This window comes from Neofelis nebulosa, chromosome 8 (assembly GCF_028018385.1).
Source record: "Neofelis nebulosa isolate mNeoNeb1 chromosome 8, mNeoNeb1.pri, whole genome shotgun sequence".
NCBI classification, from domain to species: domain Eukaryota; kingdom Metazoa; phylum Chordata; class Mammalia; order Carnivora; family Felidae; genus Neofelis; species Neofelis nebulosa.
In genome coordinates, this window is record NC_080789.1 from 8,455,724 (window position 1) to 8,480,647 (window position 24,924).

A 24,924-nucleotide genomic window follows, 5' to 3' on the forward strand; every position below is an offset into this window, starting at 1 on the left:
ATTATATCATGGGTGTGATGTCTGCCATCCTGACTCATAGAGTCCAATAAGATCATATGTGTGAAAATAGCTGTGTAAAGTATTATTTAAACATATAGGGTTGTCTTTCTTCTCAGTTCCTACCTTGTACCTAGTACTAAGGCATGTACATAGTAAGTGATCGGTTATAAATATTATGACATTAATTTTTTATATTTCTGGTAAAGAATGTACTCTGTTAAAAGTTGATGAGAAATATATTGGTACAGTTACTCCCACGTAGGCTGCACACACTGAAAAGTGATTAGTTACAGTAGTTTGACACATATCCTGTCCTTCGGTGTTATGCAGCCTTAAAATGAACTGTATGTGAGATATACGTGTGTGTGTGTGTGTGTGTGTGTGTGTGTGTGTGTGTGTAAACTAAATACATATAGCTTTTTTAGTCTTCTTTAGTAGGTTTATTTTTGTGTGTTTCCTGCCCTTACTAATAAAATATTCAGCACAAGCCAATTGCTTTTTTTTTGGAAAACCATAGAAAATGGTGTTCAAATATACTTAGCCAAAACTGGTATAATTTGGAAATATGCATAAGCATTTTTTTCCTCCAACATTTATGAGTTAGAAAAGAAGCCATTCTAGAAGAGGGTAATTTAGTGGTTGTTTTTGTTGAGAACAGCCATCGGCCCAGAGCCTTCTCTAGTAAATCATTAGATGCATCAAATAAAATGTTCAGCTGAAGTTCATGCAATCCCACAGTTACCAAACACTCTTGCCAAAGAGAGTTGCAGTCATAATATCTGCAATCGAATCATTTCCTGTTCAGGCTTGCAGGTGAGGAACTGTCTGAAACTGCAGTCCTGTGAGATTGGTTATGAAGAATATGTCTTGGTGGGAGAGGACCTGATGATATTAAATGACAACCTAGCCAGTGGGATAGAGAGAATACCCAGGGACCCTAAGACTAACCAGACTTGAAGTCATGTGGATCAGGATATGCAAGCCCATTCCTATGCAGTGATCTGAATAAAGCTCCTGTGGGGCATTCAGATATGTGCTGAACACACTCGGGCAGCGGGCCAGGCAGATGGCACATTCCTGTACTGACCTTCGGAGGCCTGGCAGATTACAAAGCTAGCATTGGAGGCGTGGTTGCGCTCTGGCAGGAACAGCCCCGACAGCCTGCATTTCATCGAGCATTTGGTCCTCCCCAGTTGAAGGGATTCCTTGGGACTGGGTTGGTCTCTGAGTCCACTTAGGGGTTAGCATGTATTTTTCATACCCCCACCTCTTGAAGTTGATTTTTACTGTCAGCACAGCCCCAGAACTGACTCCCATCCAGATTCCTCCAGACTAGGATTAGCCTTTGAGATGCCATGAATCCCCCCTACCTTCCCACTCCCCACCTGTCTTCACTGACCCACATTTTCAGGTTTGACTAAGCCTTCCATGTGAGAATAGGTGGGGGCTAGGCAAGTTAGGCTGCAGTCACCTGTCCCTCCGTTTGCTTCAGTGCATCCCTTTGGCTATGTAAAGGAAATTTGGGTGTGATGGACTTCTTAGGCTTCACCTTTCTCCACCCCCCCCCTCCTTTCTGTTGCCCTTTTGATTTTTTTAATCTGATACTGAGCCTCTCCTCCCCCCACGCACACACCATTGGAGTCTCCTAAGCTATTTCTGTCGGTTTAATGATCCCCAGCTGTTGCTGTGGTTCTGGCTGTTTTCATGCCTTGATGAGGCAGAAAAACTAGGGAAAGAGGGGTCTTACTTGTGTATCACACAGTGTGTCAGACAAGTGTAATGCATTTTTTCAAAACAACTAGGGTGAGGCTTCTTAGGGAGGGATGTTAATACTGAGATGATTTGAAAATGCAGGAGGAGGGAAACTATAAGCTAGTAGCCAGGACATTTTAAAAATAAGTATTCTGCTGGTAGGTGTGGCACCTTCTGCATCCCTCAAAATTGTGCTAGAAAAATGTGGTATGTGGTAACTGCGTAATTGTTTGGTTACTTTATATTCTACTTCCATTTTAGCTTTGGAGCTGGAATGTGTTGAAGGAGCCAAGTATTTAAATGAAAAGGAGGATTCTGTGATAGGAAAATATATGGCACTCATTCCTGAAGTGGCCAGAAAAGGCATTGATTTCAGTTCTGCTTTAACTTAATGTAGGTTTGTTTCGTAAAATTTTGTGCAAAACCTGCAGTAATGAAATGTTCCACTTGCAAATTTGACCACATAAACTTGAGGAAATACAAAGTTGCACTCTTCAAACAACATGAACTCCCTTACGGTTACATACACATTCACTTCTCCGATGTCTCTACTAAACCTGGAGGAGGAATGAGAGAGGGAAAATCCTGCAGTAGATGGGCTACCGTATTATAATAGACTGGTGTTTCCTTTGTGTATTTGATCTTGAGAATTGAAGCTCTTCCAGCAGTTTTAGCTGATAGACTTATAGCTTTCATACTTCATGTGCGGCATGAAATTTAATTTTTGCCTTAATTTTTGCCTCTTTCTTTGCCTTTCCATCTTCTACAGAGAAGAAAAATGTTGCCGTTAGCTTTTGCCAAAATTTATTTTAAAACACTCTTTTAATTTTTTTGAGACAGGTAAAATTTTACATCACCTAGGCTTTAAGAGGAAAAACTATTGTGTTTTCCTTTAAATACCCATAGAGAACTTTACACATAAATATTTGAAGAACTTCCAGATTTTTGTATGTGTGTATTTTTAACACATTTGGCCAAATTTCTCATTTCTGATCACCTCTCTTTTTCCTAATCCTTGCCCTAAAAAAAAAATTAAAAAATTATTTTAAGGGCACCTGGGTGGCTCAGTTAAAGCATCTGACTTCAGCTCAGGTCATGATCTTGTGGTTCATGGGTTCTAGCCCTGCGTCAGGCTCTGTGCTGACAGCTCAGAGCCTGGATCCTGCTTCAGATTCTGTGTCTCCTCTCTCTTTGCCCCTCCCCTGCTTACATTCTGTCTCTGTCTCTCTGTCTCTCTCTCTCTCTCTCTCTCCCAAAAGTAAATAAATATTTTTAATTAAAAAATAAATAAAAATTATTTTAATCAAAATTTACCTTTTTCCCCTCAGAATTTCTGTTAAATGTCATTAATTACAACAAACACTGAAAGTTAATTTCAAAAATATCAAGAAACTAAATAGGATAAGCCTGTTGGGAGAGTTTGAAATACTTTGATAGAAAAAAAAAAACAACTAACTTTCTAAATATTTACAGAATTTATATGGAGATATAGGCCTCCTTCATTATTTCAGTCATGAATATTCTATCATGCTATGTTTTTCAAGTCCACATTATAAAGATCTAGAAAGAATAAGTACTCTAATATATTTTTCAGGGAAAGGATTTTTTGTCCCTTCTGGTTTGCTGTAGAGTGACTATCATGTTCCAAATTTTGAATCTGCTCACCTGTCACCCACCCTCAACAAAGCTGGGTGCAAAATGTCAGCACCAATAATACCAACAGAGAATGGCAAATGAGCTTCAGGTTGCCCACATCGCCTGGGTGAACGTGCAGAACTAATGCGGCAGGGAAAACGCTGTTCCTGGGGCCTTTAACGTTGGAAGGGTTTGTTCAGATGGCCCTGCCAGTCTAAAGGAAGCACGTTCCCAATTTATCTACACCACATTCAGACCTCTGGTGCAAGTCCATGTTCTGCTCAGATCTTGTATGAGGGAGTTGTTTGAGCAGTGCCTTACAGATCCTTAGGAAAGTGACCAATGACATTGAAGTAGCTGGCAGTTGGAGATCTGCCCGTTGCAATTAGAGAAGGACATTACTTCCAGAGTGAGATGAGCAGCTACCCAAAATGAAATGGTGAGCCCCACATTTTGAGGATATGGGAGAGAGTTTGATTTATTTACTTATGCATAATTATTAATTTTTTTTCTTATGACTCTGGCATTAAATGTGATGTGGTAGAAAAAGCACATACTTTGGTATCAGGCCAATCTGTGTTTGAACTCTGTCCCTGCCTCTTAACTAGCTGTGCATAGTTAGTTAACCTCTTTGAGCCACTATTTCTTCATCTATAGAATAGAGGTAATACATACCTCAAATAGCTGCTGAGATGAAAGGAGTCACTAAAGCAGTACATCCAACCCAGTGACTGCATAATGTAGGAGTTCAACATATTAGATTCCTCATCTCTTATATCTTCGTTTCCTTCTCAAGAGAGGCCTTTTTCTCGCCTCAGTGCCTTTGCACTTGCTATTTATTTCTGCTGCCTGGAACACTCTTTCTCCAGATCTTTTCGTGGTTTATCATATCATTTAGGTTTCTTTATAAGAGTTATGTGTGTCTCCTCAGAAGGGCCTTCCTTGTGTACTCTGTGTAAAATTATCACCCCAGTCACTCTCTGTTCTCTTATTCTGCTGTATTTTTCTTCATATAATGTGCCACTGGAAATTATAACATAAATAACTTTTTATTATGTTTTTCCCACTAGAACATATGCTCTGTGAGGGCAAGGATCTCATCTGTCCATTTTACTGCTGTATCATCTAGCATGGGGCCTAGCATATAGTAAGTAGGTCCCTAGTAAATATTAGTTCCATGAATGAATGAATCATTCGACCCAGACTCTTACTAATACCAGGGAAAAACCAGGGAAGAATGCAGGAATGAAGTTGTACCAGGAAGTAGGTGCTTCCTCAGTGTGGATGTTTCTGTCTTGAGAGCCAATTGGGAAGTAGGCCTGCGAAGTTCTCTTGTATCCTTCACCTCCTGTCCCTGGGAGGAGCCCCTTTGAATGACCTTTACATGTGACCACTGTTATCCTGTTAATCTCTATTCCTTTTGGAATTTTAATATGGGAAGCTTTTAGATTCTAGAGTTCTGAAATGCCATTTACTATTCACTGAAATCACCTGGATTTCCCCCTTACTAGTAAGTAGGTAGATCACTTTTTTTTTTCCAGCGACATCATGCAGAAAGCACTCTTAATAGTGTCATTTTTAAACATGAGGAACTGATCTGTTTTATGAAGGAAGAGAAACACAACATAGAAGAGTGGCTGAGGGCTCTGGCTGTAGATGGAGATGGAGCTGGGTTCCAATTTCTGCTTTGCCCTTTACTTACTCTGTGACCTTAGGCAAATTGCTTAATCTGTCTTATGCTCAGTTTCCTCAACTACAGAATAACAAACACTGAAAGTTAATTTCAAAAGTATCAAGAAACTAAATAGGATAAGCCTTCCAGGTGCTTGGGTATTAGTTAAGCATCCGACTTTTGATTTCGGGTCATGTCGCGACCTCACGGTTCCTGGGATTGAGCCCCAGGTTGGGCTCTGCACTGGCAGTGTCACGCTGCTCGGGATTCTCTCTCTCTCTCCCTCCCTGTCTCTGCTCCTTTCCCTGCTGGTGCTCGCTGTCTCTCAAAATAAACAAATAAACTTAAAAAATGATAGTACCTTCCACGTAGCTTTGTTTTAAGAATTAAGTAAGATAGCACATGTGTGTTTTCACCATTTTATTATTTCACAATACAGAGACCTTTTGTCTTACATATTTTAGTGGCTTAAGTTAGATTTTCATAAGCTTATCCTTTGCACATACATGTCAGGGCAGGTATATAAGTAGCCCAGGTTTGCTACCCCAGGAAGATACCTTATCTCTCTGCCTGAATCCCTGAGAGTATTCAGATTAAATAGATAATATTTATCAATTTTTGGTATTACTTTGATATGGAAAGCAGATTATTCGAGAGATAATTTAACTCATGTTTACACAATATATACAGAGATAAAAGAGAAATTTACCGGATTGCAAAAGGGTTGAATGATTGAGCATATTGATAACCAAATTTGAAATCTCATAGGTGGTTTTTCATATGCGTGATTTTATCTCTCTTCAGGATTACATTGTGGTTCATTCTATTTGTTTATGCCACAAATCATTTTATGTTTTGAGTTTATTAAAAGGCCCATCATTATTCTTCATAACTAATTAGTCTTTTATAGGAATTAATCAGCAGTTTCTTTTGTCCAAGAGATGGTAACATTTCAGTTTCAAAAACCTGACCCTTAATATGCTTTAGTAATTGATTCATAAATCTTTCTGAAGGGAGAGTCAAATCAATGGGTTCTTTTAAATAAGCTTTTTATTTTGGAGTCATTTTAGACTTACAAAAAAGTCACAGATAGTACAGAGTTCCCATATACCCTTCACCCAGTTGCCCCTAATGTTAGCATCTTACGTAACAATGGTACATTTGTCAAAACTAAGAGGTTAACATTGGTATACTACTAAGTAAATTCCACACTTTATTTGAATTTCAGCTGCTTTCCCACTGATTTGCTTTTTCTATTCCAAAATCCAGTCCAGGATACCACAAGGTATATGATTTTTAGATGGTGGATCAGTAGGATCCCAGAGAGAATTAACCATGTTTTTCTTACCTCTCCTTCCTCCTTTTGTCTTACCTCTGGATCTGAATTTCTGCAAATCTTTTTTTCTCTGCCAACAGATAAATGACCTTTCTGGGTCCTTTAACTACCATTTCTGTATTGACAGCTTAGAATTTCAGGATCATGCTTTGAACACTCACTATGTATTTCATTTTATTAATGAATGGGTACTGATCCTTCTGTCTTTCGCTGGGTCTTGCCCTTTAGACATACCAGGTTGAATGGAGTCTGAGAACAGAGGGTGCTTCTTCACTGTCAGAACTACCTTCCAAAAGGAAACAAAGCCCTTCCCTACCCTTTTTCTCCCCTCTCCTCTTCTCTCTTCTTTTTTTCTTCTCTCCTCCCCCAGCTCCCTCCTGGTCCCCCCTGTCCCAGAACAACATTGGATGTTTTGACATAAGCCCTTTCATTTTGCAAAGTAAAGCATGTCCTTGGAAGTGTGGTACCAGATTACTAGCCGTGTCTACGGTCCTAGAGAAAAGCTATGTTTTTGTGTTATAGTTTTACAAAGCACTTTTCACATACATTGTGGAACTTTTTTTTTTTAAGTTCAAAGGGCAAGGATTGTTTTTACAAATTGTATTCTAGTGGGAAAATGGAGGCTAAAAGAAGTTAAGTGACTGGATTAGGTGGCAGCAGAGCCAGGATTGTGTCTTGTGATTCTTTCTCTGATGTTCTTGGTCAGTTCTGTAAGTGTATTGGATCCACTTGGAACTTATGAAATATTCGTATAACCAACCCCATATGTCTTGCTCGCTCGCCCCTTTCCCCAGAAATTATAGTTAGGTTGACAGTAAGCCCTTTCTGCTTAAGGGTAGGGCTAATTATAGAATACACTGGGCCTTAAAAATGCTGTTGTTTGTATTAAAAGCACAAAAGCCAGAAACACAGTTTGGTGCAGTGTACATTGTGCTGACCCATTTAGGCCGGTTTCCCAAGTTGAAGGAAGAAAATGAACCATGAAAGGGTCTAAAAAAACTCAGCATCTGGAAAGCTTGAGGAAATCCTACGTACAACTCAGGAGAGGGAAACAATTCCAGGGATGCTCTCTAGGGTCTGAGAACCAGAAACCAGGAAAGGCCAGGGAAAAGAGCAAGGGAGCGCAGACACCTCTCTTTCTTCTTGTATCTCTCTGGCCTCTATCAGGAAGGACTTGTGAGAAATTACGATAAATAGGGACCCGGACGAGTACTACTTTTTGGGAATGACACCAAGAAATTACATGAGGGACACCTGCATGGGTCAGTCAGTTAAGCATCCGACTCTTGATTTCAGCCAAGGTCATGATCTCATGTTCGTGGATTCAAGCCCCACATCAGGCTCTGTGCTGACCCGGCAAAGCCTGCTCAGGATTCTCTCTCTCTCCCTCCCTCTCCCTGTCTCTCCCCCTCCCTCCCTCTCTCTCTGCCCCTCCCTGGGTCATGCTGTCTCTCTCAAAAGAAGTAAATAAAAATTAAAAAAAAAATTTTTTTTTAAATTACTTGAAACTTTAGTACAGACTGATCATGAGGATAAAATATTTTTAAGACCCCATTTATGGCTTCACTATTCTTACCCCATGTAGAAAAGATCTTGTTTCTCTGTGACTTCCAGTGTTGGGTACTATCACCTTTGCATTCCTGTAGCATCTAAAAAGTAGAGAACTACTTGGATTTTATTATTTTTAAAATTTTTTTAAGGTTTATTTATTTTGAGAGAGAGAGAGAGAGACAGAGTGTGAGCGGGGAAGGGCAGAGAGAGAGAGGGAGACACAGACTCTGAAGCAGGCTTCAGGCTCTGAACTGTCAGCAGGGCTCGAACCCACGAACTGTGAGATATAACCTGAGCTGAAGTCAGAGCTTAGCCAACTGAGCCACCCAGGTGCCCTGGACTTTTATTATTTTTAAGGAACCACTATTTCTTTTTATTATTTATGCATACATGTATATCACCCATAAGACCAGATGACTGGATTTGTCAGGGACCCTTAGAGGGGCATGTGTATTAGCTAAGTTGCATTTTTCTATGACCTTTTTTTTTTTTTTTTCTATGACCTTTTAAGTAGAAGTCTGCATTACAGACATCAGGTCTTTCTTTCTTTCTTTCTTTTTAATTTTTTTAATGTTTATTTATTTTTGAGAGAGAGAGAGACAGAGCACAAGCAGGGGAGGGGCAGAGAGAGAAGAAAATACAGAATCTGTGCTGTCAGCACAGAGCCTGATGCAGGGCTCGAACCCATGAACCATGAGATCGTGACCTGAGCCGAAGTTGGACGCTTAACTGACTGAGGCGCCCAGGCTCCCCAGACATTGTGAGCTTCTCTTTCCCATTAGGTGTAAGAATTCCATGAGAATGAGAACCACGTCTTTTTCGTACTTGTAGTACCCAGTACTCTAGTACCCAACTGTGGCTTTGAGAGGGCAAAAGATCTTGAATGGATGAATTGAATAATGGGAAGAATCTAACTGCTTAGTTAGGATGTGGTGTCTTGAGTATTTCTTTGAAAGTACTCTTCACTCTTGTAACCCATGGAAGTGTAAACACCACTGAAGGCAGTGACTTTGTCCATTGCTGTATTTCCAGCAGCAAGCAAAATATCTGGCATATATTAGTAGAACCTCATATCTCTTGAATGAATGCCTGAGAAGAGTTTTGACAAGAAACTAGGGAAGAACTAAAGGAGGCATGGATATGAGGTGAATTGGTGTGTTTACCAACTAGTGTGTGAAGCAAATAAACACAAAGTGAATAAATGACACTGCGTGCCCATAACTTTTTTTTTAAGTTTATGTATTTATTTTGAGGCGGGGGGGGGGGGGGTGGCAGGGGCAGAGAGAGGTGGGGAGGGAAAGAATCCCAAGCACTGGCAGTGTGGGGCTTGATCTCACGACTGTGAAATCATGACCTGAACTGAAATCAAGGGTCAGATACAACCAGCTGAGCCACTCAGGTGCCCCAATTTATTTATTTTAATACAGTTTACCCCAAGGTCTCTCTGTGTTTTAAGGAGTTTTAGTATCTTAAATAATTGACTATATATACAGTAGTAAAGAGGATATGTGAAAGGTGGTTATTACAGAGCATATGGAGGAGAAACTATGAATTCCAGGGTCTGACCTCTCTCATATCCTTCATTCTTTTCTTGTAAAACCTTAATCATAACTTGTACTTTTGATATGTGATTTGCTGTGTGTTTCCCCACTGGACTGAAAACTTTATATAGGAGCAGAGACCACAGGTGTATCCAGCACTTAACATGGGGCCTGACACATGGTAGTTACTTAGTGAATATTTGTTTGGCCGATGAATGAGAAATGAACAGAGATGTGTGTCTCTATCCCGACTTCCAGTCTGCATTTTGCTGGTGATGCTATAAAGTGACCTAGGCAGCAGAACATGAAGAGTACCCTCTTCTGGGACATCCTTCACCTGTTTTTAATCATATAGTCTAAGGATGGAAGTAGTGAATATTCAGAGAATAGGCTTTGGTTCTAAGTGATAGTTGATGTGGTTTTACAATTTGGGTATCACTAAATGATTTTTTAAGGCATGGGAGATAAACAGGTACAAAATACACCAGTAAAATCGGTGTAATTCACTGATGCAAAGATGAGTATTCTAATTATTAGCATTGCTAAGCTCCCCCTAAGGCTAAAACCCACCCTGTTCCTTCTCTGATCATCCCAGTGAAACAGATTCTCCAGTTTGAAGTTAGAGGTGGTGATGTCTGTTGTTGAATTAAGTTGTATTTGCTTATTTATTCTGGGACTGTTACCTAAAGGTTATGGAGGGGAAAACAGTGGACCAGTTACTAGGAGATCCGGCTTTGGAAATGTCCCTGCAGTCAGAATCTTCCTTGAAGAGGTTTTACTGAACAAAGGATGATGCCAAAGGAGGGTTTTGCTTTTTTTGTGGTCATTCCCGTACTAACCCCCTTCCTGTTCTTTTCTGCTTCCCTCATAAATACTTTATCCTCTACTCCAGAAGCCTTTGTGGAATCACTAATGGGTAAATATGAATAAGGGGGAAGACAACCTTCCAAGATGCACATTTCCCTCCCCGGTGAAATCCAGGACCACTGACCAGTGGAAGCCATAGTGCTGGGCTTGAGGACGCATCACTTACTTTTTGCTGTTTCTTTCTAGTCCTGAGTCATGTATTTGTTTGAGGTGTCCATTTCTGGGACATTACCCCTCGAATGCCATCAACCCACTTCCATGGCCTTACAGGGCAGAAATATATGACGTTTACTCCTTTGCTTTGATTTCCCAGGAAACCAATTATACAAATAGCAATTGATCACCTTTGTTTGAAACAGGTAGAAAACTTGACTAATTCTGATTAAGTCCTGATTAATTTTAGAGACACATGATATATTAAATTTGTGGAATTCAATAACAGTGAAAGGATAAAGACTCATGGATGTACACATATAGGTATTTTTGTTTAGTTTTTATCGACTTGAAGAGTGGAGAAGAAATCTGAATGCTGGTGTATAATGAATAGAGAGATTTTGTCAAATTCCTACTCTTTTGAATCTACTTGGCCTAGCACTGCCTATGAATATGATCATTTGCACTTGTGTCAGATACTCCTTGGTGATGGCGGGTGTGCATTAAATGTACTAGCACATAGTGAGTTATTAAATGATTTCTTCTAAAATGCATAATCCCTAAAGTCTGGACACATAATAGGCATTTTATTTAGAGTGCTTAGAATTGAGAGGAATTAAGTTAGACTAAGGGGAAATTCATATAGATAACCTATTACTTTGTAGTTGAAAGTTTTAGAAGAAGGATGTGTATATATACACAACCAAACAGATCAATTCTAAAACAAAATCAAGTAGAGACTGACAATTATAGTTTGGAGTTTATTGCTTAGGTCTTCTTTTTTTTTTTTTTTTAATCCTCCTTATAAACATTGTTCAAATTGGCAGGGGAGGGTTGTGCAACGTATAAAACAGTACCTATCTATAGTCAGGTTGTACCAATACTCCAGATACTACTGATACAGGGTGAATTCTATTATTTGAATGGGGAACTTGGTCAGATTTCAGATAAGCATGGAGTTTAGAGTTCACTGCTGAGAGGGGACAGGATGGAATTTTCAGATAACTGGACTTTAATTTCATTTAGTTTTACAGATGGAAAGATTTATTAGATAAACTTTCCTCTTTGAGCTAGGCTTGTTCTAAAACAAGAGGTAAATTGGCCTTTACTGTGTTCTCCATAGAAAACTTGAGTCATAGACTTTTTGCTCTCATGAGGCAACAAGTTTTTCAGTCAAGAAGTTTGCATAATATCCCTTATGGCCCTATATATAGATGGGTTATTTAGGAGGGCTGCTGATTGATATTTCAGACTTATTTTTGGATGATGGCCAGAGTTTTCATTAGTTATTGTTTCTTTGAAGTGTTCAGACTTACTAAATTGTAAGTAAGTTTCTTAAATTTCTAATTTGCACAAATCAAATCAATTTGTTGTATTTAATCATTTCCTGGGGTGCCTGTGTGGCACAGTTGGTTGAACATCTTGATCTTGGCTCAGGTCATGATCTCACAGTTTGTGAGTATCGAGTCCCACATTGGGTTGTGTGCTAATGATGTGGAGCCTGCTTGGGATTCTGTCTCTCCTTCTCTCTGCCCTTCCCTGCTTGTATTCTCACTCGCTCGTGCTCTCTCTCTCTCTCGCTCTCTCTCTCTCTCTCTCTCTCAAAATAAATAAACTTAAAAATTTTTTAAATCATTTTCTAATAGCTCATCTTATGCTGGGCTTTAGAAACACTGTATATAAAAGTTGACAGATATTTTCCCTTTTTTCCTCTTACTTTCTTTCCTCTAAAGAGATGTATAGTATTAAATGCCCATACTCTAGAATCACAAAGACCTGTACTAAATTCTCATGCCAGCACTTTGGAGCTGTGTGACCCAAGGCAAAATTTTGAAGGTCTGATCCTTAGTTTCCTTATCTGTAAAATGGAGATAATAAGTGTACCATCCTCATGGGGCTTTTTTTTTTTAATTAAATTAAAAGCATGTCAGTCACTTAACAGGGTCTGACACATAGCAATGCTCGATGACTCCTAGCTATTAACTATTTGCATTTTATTTTTATAATTAATGTTGCTGCTAATCTATGGTTCTAATTTATCTGAAATCAAATTCTTAGATTAATTTAAATTTATTTTACTGAAGTATCACCCAAACTCCTTTGACCTTGGCCTGAACCATCCATTTTCCTCAGTCCCTTTGTCTGTCTCACCAGAGAACCCATCCAGGTGCTCATATTCCATGCCTCTTGTTTCCGCAGCTTCTGGAAGACTCTGGAGAAGCAGAGAAATAGGAAACCCAAGTTCTAGAGTCAGAATGTTTGGGTTCAAATTCTGTTGCACTTCTTATTAGTGGAATAATCTTAGGTAAATTACTTCACGCTGGGCCTTATTTTTCTACCTCTAAAATGGGATTAGTAATGCCCGTGTTTCTCCATAGTGGGGTGTTAGGTTAAATGAGTTAAAACATTAGAGGACATGGAACGATGTTTGGCACAGAGCACACTTTCTATAAATGCCACTACTGTGGCTGTTGTTTTATCCATTTATTTTGCAAGGCTTTAGGTGTTAATTTATAAAAAATAATAGTTATAACCTCCTGATTAGATCTCTCAGACTATATGTATTACCATTTTGAGATATAGTTCAATTCAAGAAACAATTATTAAATGCTTACTGTGTATTAAGTACTATGGAGGGCATATAGTAATAAGATATTTTCTCTGCCCTCCAGGAGTTTATAAACTGGTAGGAGAGATAACTACATTCAGGGGGTAACTATTACACAGAGTAAACTATTACTATACTTTCTATAACAGATAAAAGGTAGTTGCCAGGAGGTCTAGAGTAATTCTGCATGCTGGGGAGTCAGGAAGGTCAGATGGAAAGGGTAGGTATTTCCAGGTGAAGTGAATAAACAGGCCAGTACATGAGACTTGAGGAAGAGTCATTAGCCAGCCTTGATTGGGGTGCTTACAGTGGGAGAGCCCGGGAGTGCTCAGTGCAACATAGCAAAACTGTGGCACCAGTAGCTTGGTAAGAGGAGGAGTGTGAGGGAGGTGGAGGAGTTGAAGTTGGCTCAAAAATTTTAATACTAGTTCAGGAGTCAGGGAGTGGGGGGCTTTGCAGATAGTGCTTCCATTTAGAGAGGTGAGGATGGAAAGTGGGTTAGGTTTTTGGGAGAAAGACACATTCTACTTTGGACCTGCTGAATTTGAGATGTAGTCAGGAGCCTAGTTAGAGTTCTGCCATTCTTGGAGGCATTCTTAAAAACTGCTCTATGAACGGAAAAGGCAGGTACCTAAGGTAATGTGATTCCTAATAGATGCAGGTCTCCCTCACATGTGACTTGCAGAGACCTTACAGTTGCAGACTTCTCATCTAAGGGGAGTCTCCCTGGCTCAGGATCCTCCTAACCCTCCTCCTCTGAACATGTTCACGCTTAGCCTTTGAATGCAGGCTGTGCCGTGGTCATTCTGCGTGGTGTGCAGTGGGAATGCCCTTTAGGTTTCATTGGCATTTGAAATAGAGATCACTGACTTTTAACTTCATAAAAATGCCTATGGAGTTGTTTCATTAGGTGATTAGAGTAGAAATAGAAGAAATACTCGTTGCCCTCTCCTAGCCCACGTGCGCTTTGACTCATGTAGCTTGGTGGTTTCACCTCAACAGAAAAAAAAGCTCTAAATGAAAGTAAGAGGAAGAAAAGAGTTATATTAATGGTAAAATGTTTTCTGGTCGAGAGAAATGTGTTGCTCAGTTAAAAATACATGTAATTTTTAGATGCAAAAGAAAAGATTTTACAAATAACCAATACTTCCTGATCTGTGTGAATACCGTGTCTTTGCTGCACTCATGATGGTAAACACATGCTACCAGGAAGACAGTGTAGACCATCTAGAAAGCCTTTCCTGCTGGGTGTTGGTCCTCATTATATTTCCTTTGAGTTAAGAACTTGTGTTTTTTTAGTCTTAGGAGGAGGATACAGTGTTGTAGGAGGTTTTGAGCAAGAGGCAAGACTTTGGTACTTTGTGGATTGTTATCGCCCTGCAAGACCCTTCGCAACTTCCTCTCGCCGCCCACAGCAGAATACGGAAACCCTGCTGTATCAGGCCACTTCTGCAATTATAGACAGTCCCAGTTAAAGGGACCCTTCTTTCACACTACACCCTTCTGTGCGGGAGACCTTCTCTGCATTTGACAATGTGTCTTTTGTGGTGGAATGCCCAGCTGAACCTCCATGTCTCCTCTCTCTTTGCCGCCCTGCAGTGCTGCAGTTGAAGCTCCAGCAGCGCCGGACTCGAGAAGAACTGGTGAGCCAAGGGATCATGCCGCGTAAGTGCCTCTCTCTCTTTCTCTCAGCGTTTGATAGAGTTGCGTTTTCAACATGGCTCGCATGCCTAGCATGCTGTGGGAAGGATCTAACAAAACGAGGGCGACAGATTTCATTTGTCACCTTCTTTCTTGTGCTTTTCCAAGTTCTGGGGCTTTTAGTCACTAATAGTTAACTGCCCTTATTGATCAGGTTCTGTGAAACAAACAGCATTAGGTTTACTGGTGCCATTGAACCATCCTTAGCTTTTGAATTGCACCTTTCAGGGGTTTCTACTCCCTATTAGGAGTACTTCCCTACTTCCCTACTTCCCTTTTTGGAGGAGCAAATCTTGAGCTGGGGTTTTGTGAAGAAGAACCTACCTCTTGCATGTGTTTTGCCTTAGGTGTTTAGGTTCTTGGCAAGGGAAAACCCTTTTCTACCTGGTATTTTATTTTGAATCAACTGTGGTTTTCTTTAGAGTGAGATTCTCAGATACCCTATGGCTGGCATGGGTGTGATTGTGCTTGTGGGGTTCTTGCAGAGCTGGGTTTACTGGGTGCACAACTCACTACATCACTTGGGGAGAAATGAAACCGACATTGGAATCCGTGAGAAGTAAGAAAATTTGCTTTTTATACCAACAGCATTATAAAGTGGAAACTGGCACCAGCAACATTTTGCTCTTTTTGACATTTCTTTTTAAGTCATCAGTGGAGAACTTAAGCTTTCCCTTCTTTCTTTTCTCTTGTGCGTTATTGCTACTTGGACACACCCTAATGAAGTTTAAAAAAAAAAAAAAAAAGGAAAAAGTCCTATAACAGAGTCTGTAAGTCTCTAGCTTCATAGAGAGAGAACTGATGTTTTTCACCTTAATGCAGCATTGACCTGCTGCCACTGTATTTTCCTAATTCTCATTCACTTACTCACTCAGAATATTTGGGAACCTATATGTGCCCATTGATGCAGCAAGATAAATCCAGCTTCTGCTCTCAGGAGCTTTATGTTTAAAAGGAGAATAGTGATAGTACACAAGGAGACAAATAAACAAGATAATTTCAGAACATGGAAATTACATAATTTCCAAGTTTGTTACGACGTAAGCTAACTGGCTGGTGTGGAATAATAGGAATGAGATGGTGTTACTTTGGATAAAGATGGTCAGGAAAGGCCTCCCTGAGGAGGAAATATGTGAGCTGAGGTCTGAAGGATGAGATGGAGTCAGCCATGCAGAAGCAGGCAGAGGGCCAGGGGAAAGGGAGAACAAGCATAAGAGCCTAGTGCAGGTAAGAGCCGGTTTGAAACGTTTGAAAACATCAAGGAAGCCAGCGTGGCTGGGGCCTGGTGAGTGAAGGGAGAGCAGGCCAAGTTAAGATTGGCAGGGTGGGCGGGGCTATCAACTACCCGGAAGAGGTGGGTTTTATTTTAGGTACAGTGTGAAGCCCTTGAAGCCTTTTAAGCGAGTAAGGATGGGATTTGATTCAGGGCATGGTAATGGCAGGTCCATTTCTAAGAGCTAGAACCTTATAGCAGCTGTCTGTTTCTGTCCTAAGCATCAGCCAGGAACTTAAGTCTCAAATTCAGCTTCGGGTTTACTGCAATTAACTACCAAACCATTTACCCACATTATGCTGCAATCTTCTCTGGCTTTCCAGTGAAGGACATCCCACCCCCACCCCTTAAAGAGTCAAGAGCAGATGGCTTGTGCAGTGGATCAATAATGTGATCAGGTAGGGCAGTGATATGCTTTACAAAACACTCCAGATCTGCCTCCCTAGAAACCTTTGTAGAGGGACAGGTCACTCAGAGTCTCATCTCCTTGTCCCTTTCACCAAGGACGTCATGTGTTTAATGTCTTCTCTGTGCCCAGGGTAGTCTTAGAGAAATTAAAGAAATTTGAGGCAAATTAATTACCTGCCCTCAAGACATTTAACAGTTTATTTGGGTGGCTAAAATCCACCGATGCACAAAATAAAGAGCAATTCAGCATCCTGTGGGGTGCTGACTAATTACAGTACAAGTTCTGAGAGCATAATGCTACTTCTCAGGATCTGTAAGATGTTCAGTGTCTAAAAGCCTTGCATTCTCCCACCTGTCTTTCACTTGGTACCAGGGGCTACTATAGATCACTGTTTAATATGATTTATTGGGTACAGTCCTCCTGTTTAGCATTTCTTGTAGTATTCTCTGTTGTTAAGACAAATGATGCTTCACTTACTGCAGTTGCTTATAGATTTCCCTCCAACTGCACTGTGAGCTCCTTGAGAAAGTAACTTATTTATATTCCTGTCTCTAGTGCCTGGCACTGAATGAATGAATCAAGACATTCGGTTGTAAAGTGTGATATGTGTGTGTGTGTGAATGACAGACACACAGAAGCAGATACTACTCTGTTGCAAACTCGTTGGAATTCTGGGCATGGAATTTGGAATGACACTTCTATCAGGAGCGCAGGTTCTAAAATGTTTTGAATATCTAATTGTATACTCTGTTGTTCTCTGTATCTGTGAAGTGAGAATAATTGCGCTTCTTATAGGATTAGAAGTGATCTGCCTCTGTGAGAATACAGCATCTTCCTCCTACCAAGAACCACCTTTGGCTATGGACACAGTCTTGGTTTTCAGCTTTTCTAGTGAAGGAAGTAGGTGGCAAACTGTTAGATTATGGGAGCTCTAGAATGTTGATGCCTGGGAATAGTTTCAGGTGTGAAATTCCCTGTTCACCTACATACCTGGTGATACACAGATAGGTTCTGAGTTCACAAAGCTGAGGGTTTTTGTTTGTTTTTTGGGTTTTTGTTTTTGTTTTTGTTTTTGTTTTTGTTTTTTTGCCAACTGTGCACCCTCTGAGTGAACCTTCTTCCTTACCATAGTCCTGTGCTCTCTACCCTTACTCTTGTTGTAACCTCCAACACCCTGTGCCTCCCTGACCTCCCCACCACCTGCCATCTTCTACCAGCCCCACTTCTCATCCTCCAGTCCACATCTTTCAAAGAAAACCTGAGCAGTGCTGGAGACAACTTGTAAGTGACCAGCAAGTTGTTGATTATTGGAGATTTGGAGACCTGAACAAGTAATCTGGTTGGAAGGGCCTATTTCTTTCCCATCTTGCTAGCCTGAGGAGTTTCTGTAAAGCGTGTTTATATGTAAGTTTGCTGTACAACTTAGGAAGTAGGTAGAGCCTCGAACTGGGGAAAGGAGTGGTGTAGTCATGGCTGCATTTTGCCTCATCATTTCTGTGTTTATATCTTTTATCAAGTTCTTCTCATTCCAATCTTATTTATAGCTCTGGGAAGAAAAGCCCACCCACCTCATCTCCCAGAATACTCCTACACAGTTGCCACGTAGGACTGGCTTTCAGTTCTGACAGCGTATCTGTCATGGTGATGTCTTCAATGGCTCCCTTTGCACTCAGGGTGGTTGAGGTTCTGCATATCATTCTAAGTTGGAGTATGACCTTTCATAAAGTGTAGGGAATTAAAGAATCTCCCAATCCCACTGCTGCTTGATGTGCTCTGTTCATGGCATCTAAACTATGGGGTTTGGAAGTTGGTTTCTGATGTGTGTTTTAAACAGGATCACTTCCCAGCATCTGTCATTCTCCTCATGTAAATATGTGTCTCACATTTAACACTGTATAAACCCTACCAAATACAGAGTGCCAGATAACAAAGGATTACATAATCCAGGCCCTGAGCTTTCTTTAATAATGTCTGAAGCGCCACATATCTTGAGGGAAAGGAGAGATGGCACAGATAGGAAACTGATGTTCAAGTCCAAAGAGTAAGCCCAGCAATGCTGCTGTACCCAGAATGAAGACTCCTAGAAGAGACGGGTCATGTGTGCTACACTTTGTTCTCAGACAGAACTTCCCCCACAGCCTTCCTTTCTCTTTGACATTTAAAGGTGTACAAGGTCATAAGGTTTAGGTGAAAATTAAGAAAAATGTTCTGGCAGTGAGAGCTGCTGCAGAGGAATAACCTTTTAAAGGAAAACACGAACATTCTCCTGATCCCAGACAAATGAGAAAAAAGTTTCCTGTAATCTTTCTGAATATGAAAGAAGAACTTTGTCTGCTTCTTCCTTCTTAGCCTTTTGTTAGTCTATTGTGAATCCTTGAGAAAAGCATAGAGTAGCATGTTTCTAATGCTGCAATTAACCCTCAGTTCATTATTTTCCCATGTGCATGTAGTAGAAAAACCTTGGTACCTTGGCAAGCATGTGAAGAAATCAGGTTTTGTCCTGTAGATTCTCTAAGAACCTTGCTCCATTGCTTGAGTGAGCTTGTTTTTTCACTTTATTTTATTTTTGTTTAAGTTTATTCATTTATTTGAAAGAGTGAGCATGAGCAGGGCAGGGTTAGAGAGAGGGGGAAAGAGAGAATCCCAAGTGGGCTCCACACTGTCAGGGCAGAGCCTGGTGCAGGGCTTGAACCCACGAACTGTGAGATCATGACCTGAGCCGAAGTTGGAGGTTTAACAAACTGAGCCACCCAGGCGCCCCTATTTTTTCACTTTAAATGGCATTTCTGTGCAGCCAGCCAGTGCCATTGGTGACATTTAACCACTGAATGGTTAGGAGAATCCAAAGAGTGCGAAGGCAACACAGTGCACAGAGGGCAGCCACTTGGTATCAATCCAGAAGCCTCTCAAACTACCTAGCCCCTGAAGGGTGCTCAAACACGTGGCTAAGTGAAAAAGTGAGCAAATTGGTCTGTTTTGACTGGATCATACAAACAGGCCCTGTATATCTCACATTGAAACTGGAAAGAACAGCTTTATGTAATGAGGTCTCACCACTCTGTACTTTTAATAAACTTTGCCATATCTTGACTCCCTAACCTTTAGTTCTGCAGCTTAATCCCTTTGTCATGGTTCAGCTGTCATTGTTAGCCAAGTGATACATACACATAGAGACAGTGTGGCCCTGTTGTAGCACTCATAGCTTATCTGTCATTTTAATTGGGCCCCAGTGTTAGCTGGAAATCTCCTGTTCATCTGATTATAGCAATCTCTGCACCAAGAAGACATTTTTTTAAAATTTATGTTTAAGTTTATTTTGAGAGAGAGTGAGAGCATGAGTGGGATAGGAGCAGAGAGAGGGGGGAGAGAGAATTCCAAGCAGGCTTTGCACTGTCCTCGCAGGGCCCAACTCGGGGCTCCAACTCACAAACTGTTGAGATCATGACCTGAGCCGAGATCAAGAGTCAGACACTTAACTGACTGAGCCACCCAGGCACCCCAAGAAATTTCTTTTAAATTCTAACGAGGTTTTGTTTTTTGTTTTTTTGTTTTTTTTGTTTTTTTTTTTAACATTTATTTATTTTTGAGACAGAGAGAGACAGAGCATGAACGGGGGAGGGGCAGAGAGAGAGGGAGACACAGAATCGGAAGCAGGCTCCAGGCTCCGAGCCATCAGCCCAGAGCCCGATGCGGGGCTCGAACTCACGGACCGTGAGATCGTGACCTGAGCTGAAGTCGGACGCTCAACCGACCGAGCCACCCAGGCGCCCCTAACAAGAGGTTTTTTAATGGCTTGCAGTATCAGGATTGATTACTATGATCCCTTTGTCTTGGAAGCTGAATTTCTTCTTAATAATATTTTTATTTGTAACTTGGGAATCGTTACTAATAATATTCTTTACCAAATGTACAAACTGAGTTTCCACATTCTTTTTCTTTAGTACAAATGGGTCAAATCCATTTTGGTAAAGCTCTTTTAAAACTGATTTTTGTTGGGGCGCCTGGGTGGCGCAGTCGGTTAAGCGTCCGACTTCAGCCAGGTCACGATCTCGCGGTCCGTGAGTTCGAGCCCCGCGTCAGGCTCTGGGCTGATGGCTCGGAGCCTGGAGCCTGTTTCTGATTCTGTGTCTCCCTCTCTCTCTGCGCCTCCCCCGTTCATGCTATGTCTCTCTCTGTCCCAAAAATAAATAAAAAACGTTGAAAAAAAAAATTAAAAAAAAAAAAAAAACTGATTTTTGTTTTTGTAAACCCTAAGAGAATAAACCAACCTCCTGAAGCCTCAGAGTTTCTTGTAATGAGAAAAAGGCTGTAATTTAACTCTGTCATCTAGTAACTTGGTGATGGCATGGGATCTTTTCCCCAAGTTACTAGAATTCAAAAGAACTAGCCGCTAGACCAGCCCTGTCCAATAGCACTGTTAACAGTGATAGAAATAATATGTAACGCTAGCCACTATCCACATGGGATGTTGAGCACTCAAAATGTGGTTAGCTTGAGTGAAGAGCTAAATTTTTAAAAAATGTTTATTTATTTATTTTGAGAGAGGGAGAGAGAGAAAGAGTGTGTGTGTGTGTGTGTGTGTGTGTGTGTGTTGTATGCCTATGTGTGTGTGTGTGCACGCACGCATGGAGGAGGAGCAGAGGGAGAGGGGGAGAGAGAATCCCAAGCAGTCTCTGTGCTGTGAGCACAGAGCCCAACGCAGGGCTCGATCTCATGAACTATGAGATCATGACCTGAGCTGAAATCAAGAATCGGACGCTTAACCAGCTTTGCCACTCAGGTGCCCCAAGAGCTGAATTTTCAACTTTAACTAATTTAAATTTATTTATTTATTTATTTTTTTTTTTTATTTATTTTTGGGACAGAGAGAGACAGAGCATGAACGGGGGAGGGGCAGAGAGAGAGGGAGACACAGAATCGGAAACAGGCTCCAGGCTCCGAGCCATCGGCCCAGAGCCCGACGCGGGGCTCGAACCCACGGACCGCGAGATCGTGACCTGGCTGAAGCCGGACGCTTAACCGACTGCGCCACCCAGGCGCCCCTTAAATTTAAATAGTCACGTATGGATGGTGGCTATTGTATTAGTGGAGTTTTACACCTTACTCTCCCACTTAGGAACAAGGTGACTTTGGGCAACTCAGTTAACTTTTCTGAACTCAACTTCTACTTTTATAAAAAGGGGATAATAACTCTTCTTACCTATCCACAGAGTTAGTTTGGAAATCAATGAGGCGATATATTGTTCATGCTTTTGAAGTATAGGCACTGTTATTCTCAAGAATGAGAGGAGCATTAGCTTGGCTCTATCATCTCGTGAATCTGAAAGCAGTATATGCACACACACACACACACATACATACACATATATCTTATTAATTTCTCTCAAAACCAATGTTTGGGAACAGGAACTATTTTTCAGTAAATAACCTCTTATTTGCATTTTCATCTTTACAACAGTTGCTGAAAATTATTGAGTCAGAGAACCACTAGCCAACATGGTACTCTGTTAGGACTGTTTCCATTTTGGTTGTATAGTAACAAGACTATCATTTTATTAGCTTGCTGTCTCCATGGCAGTGGATGCTTCTTTTTTACTCTCTCTTAAAACAAATAAATAAGTGGGTTGGAAATAGTATTTTTTAAAATCTCTGGGCAACTTGCCAAGAGACAGAAATGTTCACCAGTGGGGACACAGAGGTGATTTCAGGAGAGATGAGGGTCTGGTTTGAGTCTGGATTGCCCTTTTCTTTTTAAAACTTAGGTCTAAGTTGACAAAATTATAGGCTTCCTGGAAATGTCATTTGTCTTGCTTTTTAAGTGAAGTGTTACAGTGTTCAAGGCTTCTGTCTCAGTGGGTACTTTGTAGATTCTGAGTCTAGGTGGGAGCAGAGGTGAGTGCAGATCTGCACCTCGGCTTCTGTCATTTCCCATTTGCTCCAGTCCACTTGGGAGTGGCTAGAAGCTCTGTGGCAGTCTGAACTGCTGTTCCTATGAGCCAGAGAAATTTGGCCAAGATGCAGCCCATGTCCCTCTCCAGTAAGAACCCAGAAAAGGCATTCCCCAAGCCCCAATTTTGCCCACTGCCTCTGGCCTAGTCTATGCCCTCAGGCTCATGCTTCCTTTATTTTTCTTTTTTTAAATTTTTAATTTTTTTTTTAAACAGAGAGAGAGCTCAAGCAGGAGAGAGGGGCAGAAGGAGAGGGAGAGAGAGAGAATCTTAAGCTTGACTTGGGGCTCAATCCCATGACCCTAGGGTCATGGCCTGGCCAAAATCAACGTTCGGATATTCATTTGACTAAGCCACCCAGGCACCCTCATGCTTCTTTTAGATACTGACTCTCACAAATATTCTTGCAACTCATTTGGCTCCTTTGTTTATTTTGTTTATTTTTTTTTTAAGTTTCATTTATTTATTTTGAGAGAGAGAGAGAAAGCATGAGCAGGGGAGGGGCAGAGAGAGGGAAAGAGAATCCCCAGCAGACTCCACCCTGTCACCACAGAGCCTGACGTGGGGCTCAAATTCATGAACGGTGAGATCATGACCTGAGCAGAAATCAAGAGTCGGACCATTAATGGACTGAGCCACCCAGGTGCCCTCCATTTGGCTCTTTAGATATATAAATATCTTTGTTTGAAAGAGCTAGTTGCCTTTTCTTTTTTTTTTCTTTAATTAAAAGATGTTTATTAATTTACTGTTTGGGGGGTGGGGGGGGCAGGGGCAGCAGGGCAAGGAGTGATCAGAGAGCAAGGGAGAAAGAGAATCCCAAGCAGGCTTCATGCTCAGCACAGAGCTGGACACTGGGTTCAGTCCCGTGAACCACAAGATGACCACCTGAGCCAAAATCAGAGTTGGATTCTTAACCAACTGAATCACCCAGTGCCCCTAGTTGCCTTTTTCTTCTAAAAATTGAGATATAATTGACATATAACATTATATTAGTGTCAGGAGTACAATATAGCCTTTTTTTTTTTTTTTTTTTAAGATGCAGTGAACACTGCCTGATTGAGATGATGTTTCTTCAGCTTGGAAGTGTGTCCCTTTCACTGTAGTTGAATGTCAAGTTTACATGGCATTTGAGAAATACCAGTGTAAAAATGTGTCCTAGGATTGGTGCTAATCTGATCCCTAAACCTGAAGCTGAGAGAAAATTGTGTGAGACACATGGCCTCAGCAGTTTTGTCTCAGGAGACCAGCTGAGTGTATCACTCCTGGGTGTTAAATGTTGTATTTCTGATAGATGTCAGTGACCTCATCTCTCTTCCTGCTATTGTAGGATTTCTTCTCTCAGTGGTTAGTGACTAGCATCAAACCTCCTCCTTGGCCAGTTGGTAACAGATCCTAAAATAGGACTCTAGAGTGAGTTGTATGTTTATGTTCTGAGCATATTCATTGTTGAATTCAAAGAAGAATTTTAATAGGAAGCTCTGTTGAACAGGCCATCAAAAGTGGCCTTCTTGATATGGGTTCTTGATACAATTTAATATCTAAAAAGTACAGTAGAAAAAAAAGGTGGGGGTTGGTGTCTGGGTGGCTCAGTTGGTTAAGCGTCCACACTTGATTTCTGCTCAGGTCAAGATCTCACAGTTCGTGAGTTCAAGCCCCACATCAGGCTCTGCACTGACAGCTCAGAGTGTGCTTGGGATTCTTTCTCCCTCTCTCGGTGCCCCTCCCATGCATGCTTTCTCTCTGTGTCTCAAAATAAATAAAAACTTAAACAAAAGAAATGACAGTGGATATTCAGTTTTATTTAATAATTCTTGAAGTGTCTGAGATAGCCAAGGCCAACTTCTTTTCAAGGTAATAAATGGAGTAAAGGAGTTTATAAAAGTCACTTGTTGAAGCTACTCACAGAATTTACCTGTACAATTACAAATGTAAAGAATCACACTCAGGGCGCCTGGGTGGATCAGTTGATTAGGCGTCTGACCTCAGCTCAGGTCATGATCTTGCAGTTCATGGGTAAAAACCCCACATCAGGCTCTGTGCTGACAGCTCAGAGCCTGGAGCCTGCTTCGGACTCTGTGTCTCCCTCTCTCTCTGCCCCTCTCCTGCTTGCTCTCTGTCTCTCTCTCAAAAATGAATAAACATTAAAATTTAAAAAAAAAGAATCACACACTCAAGGGGGCTGTGATAGTGTCTGACAATGTGGCAACTTAACATTTTCAGCCCAGTGGGGTGCTAGCTACAGAAAGGGCACAGGTGATTTGGAGCTTTTTCCTACGCAGGTGACTTAAGCATATTGATTACGGGGCTTCAGTAAGAAATAGTAGCTTTTGGGTGTGTGCGTGCTTCAGCAGGGAGCATGCACCGGTGTGGTCGCTGGTCCAGAGCACTGGACTGGACTGCAATGTGAGAGCCACATATAAATATGGCTGGCATGTATGTCAGAGGGAAGCTCAGAAGGCCAAGTTCACAATATTTGGC

At 41.1% G+C, this 24,924-nt stretch overlaps 1 protein-coding gene across 2 annotated transcripts in view; it reads left to right on the top strand.

Moving 5' to 3' along the window:
• MRTFA (myocardin related transcription factor A) overlaps positions 1-24,924 on the top strand; it is a 215,330-nt gene that overhangs the window by 157,151 nt on the left and 33,255 nt on the right. For both annotated transcript variants that reach the window (XM_058682115.1, XM_058682116.1), the window contains one exon: positions 14,715-14,780. In XM_058682115.1, the coding sequence (XP_058538098.1) occupies positions 14,715-14,780 (66 nt within the window). The remainder of the gene's footprint in view (positions 1-14,714; positions 14,781-24,924) is intronic.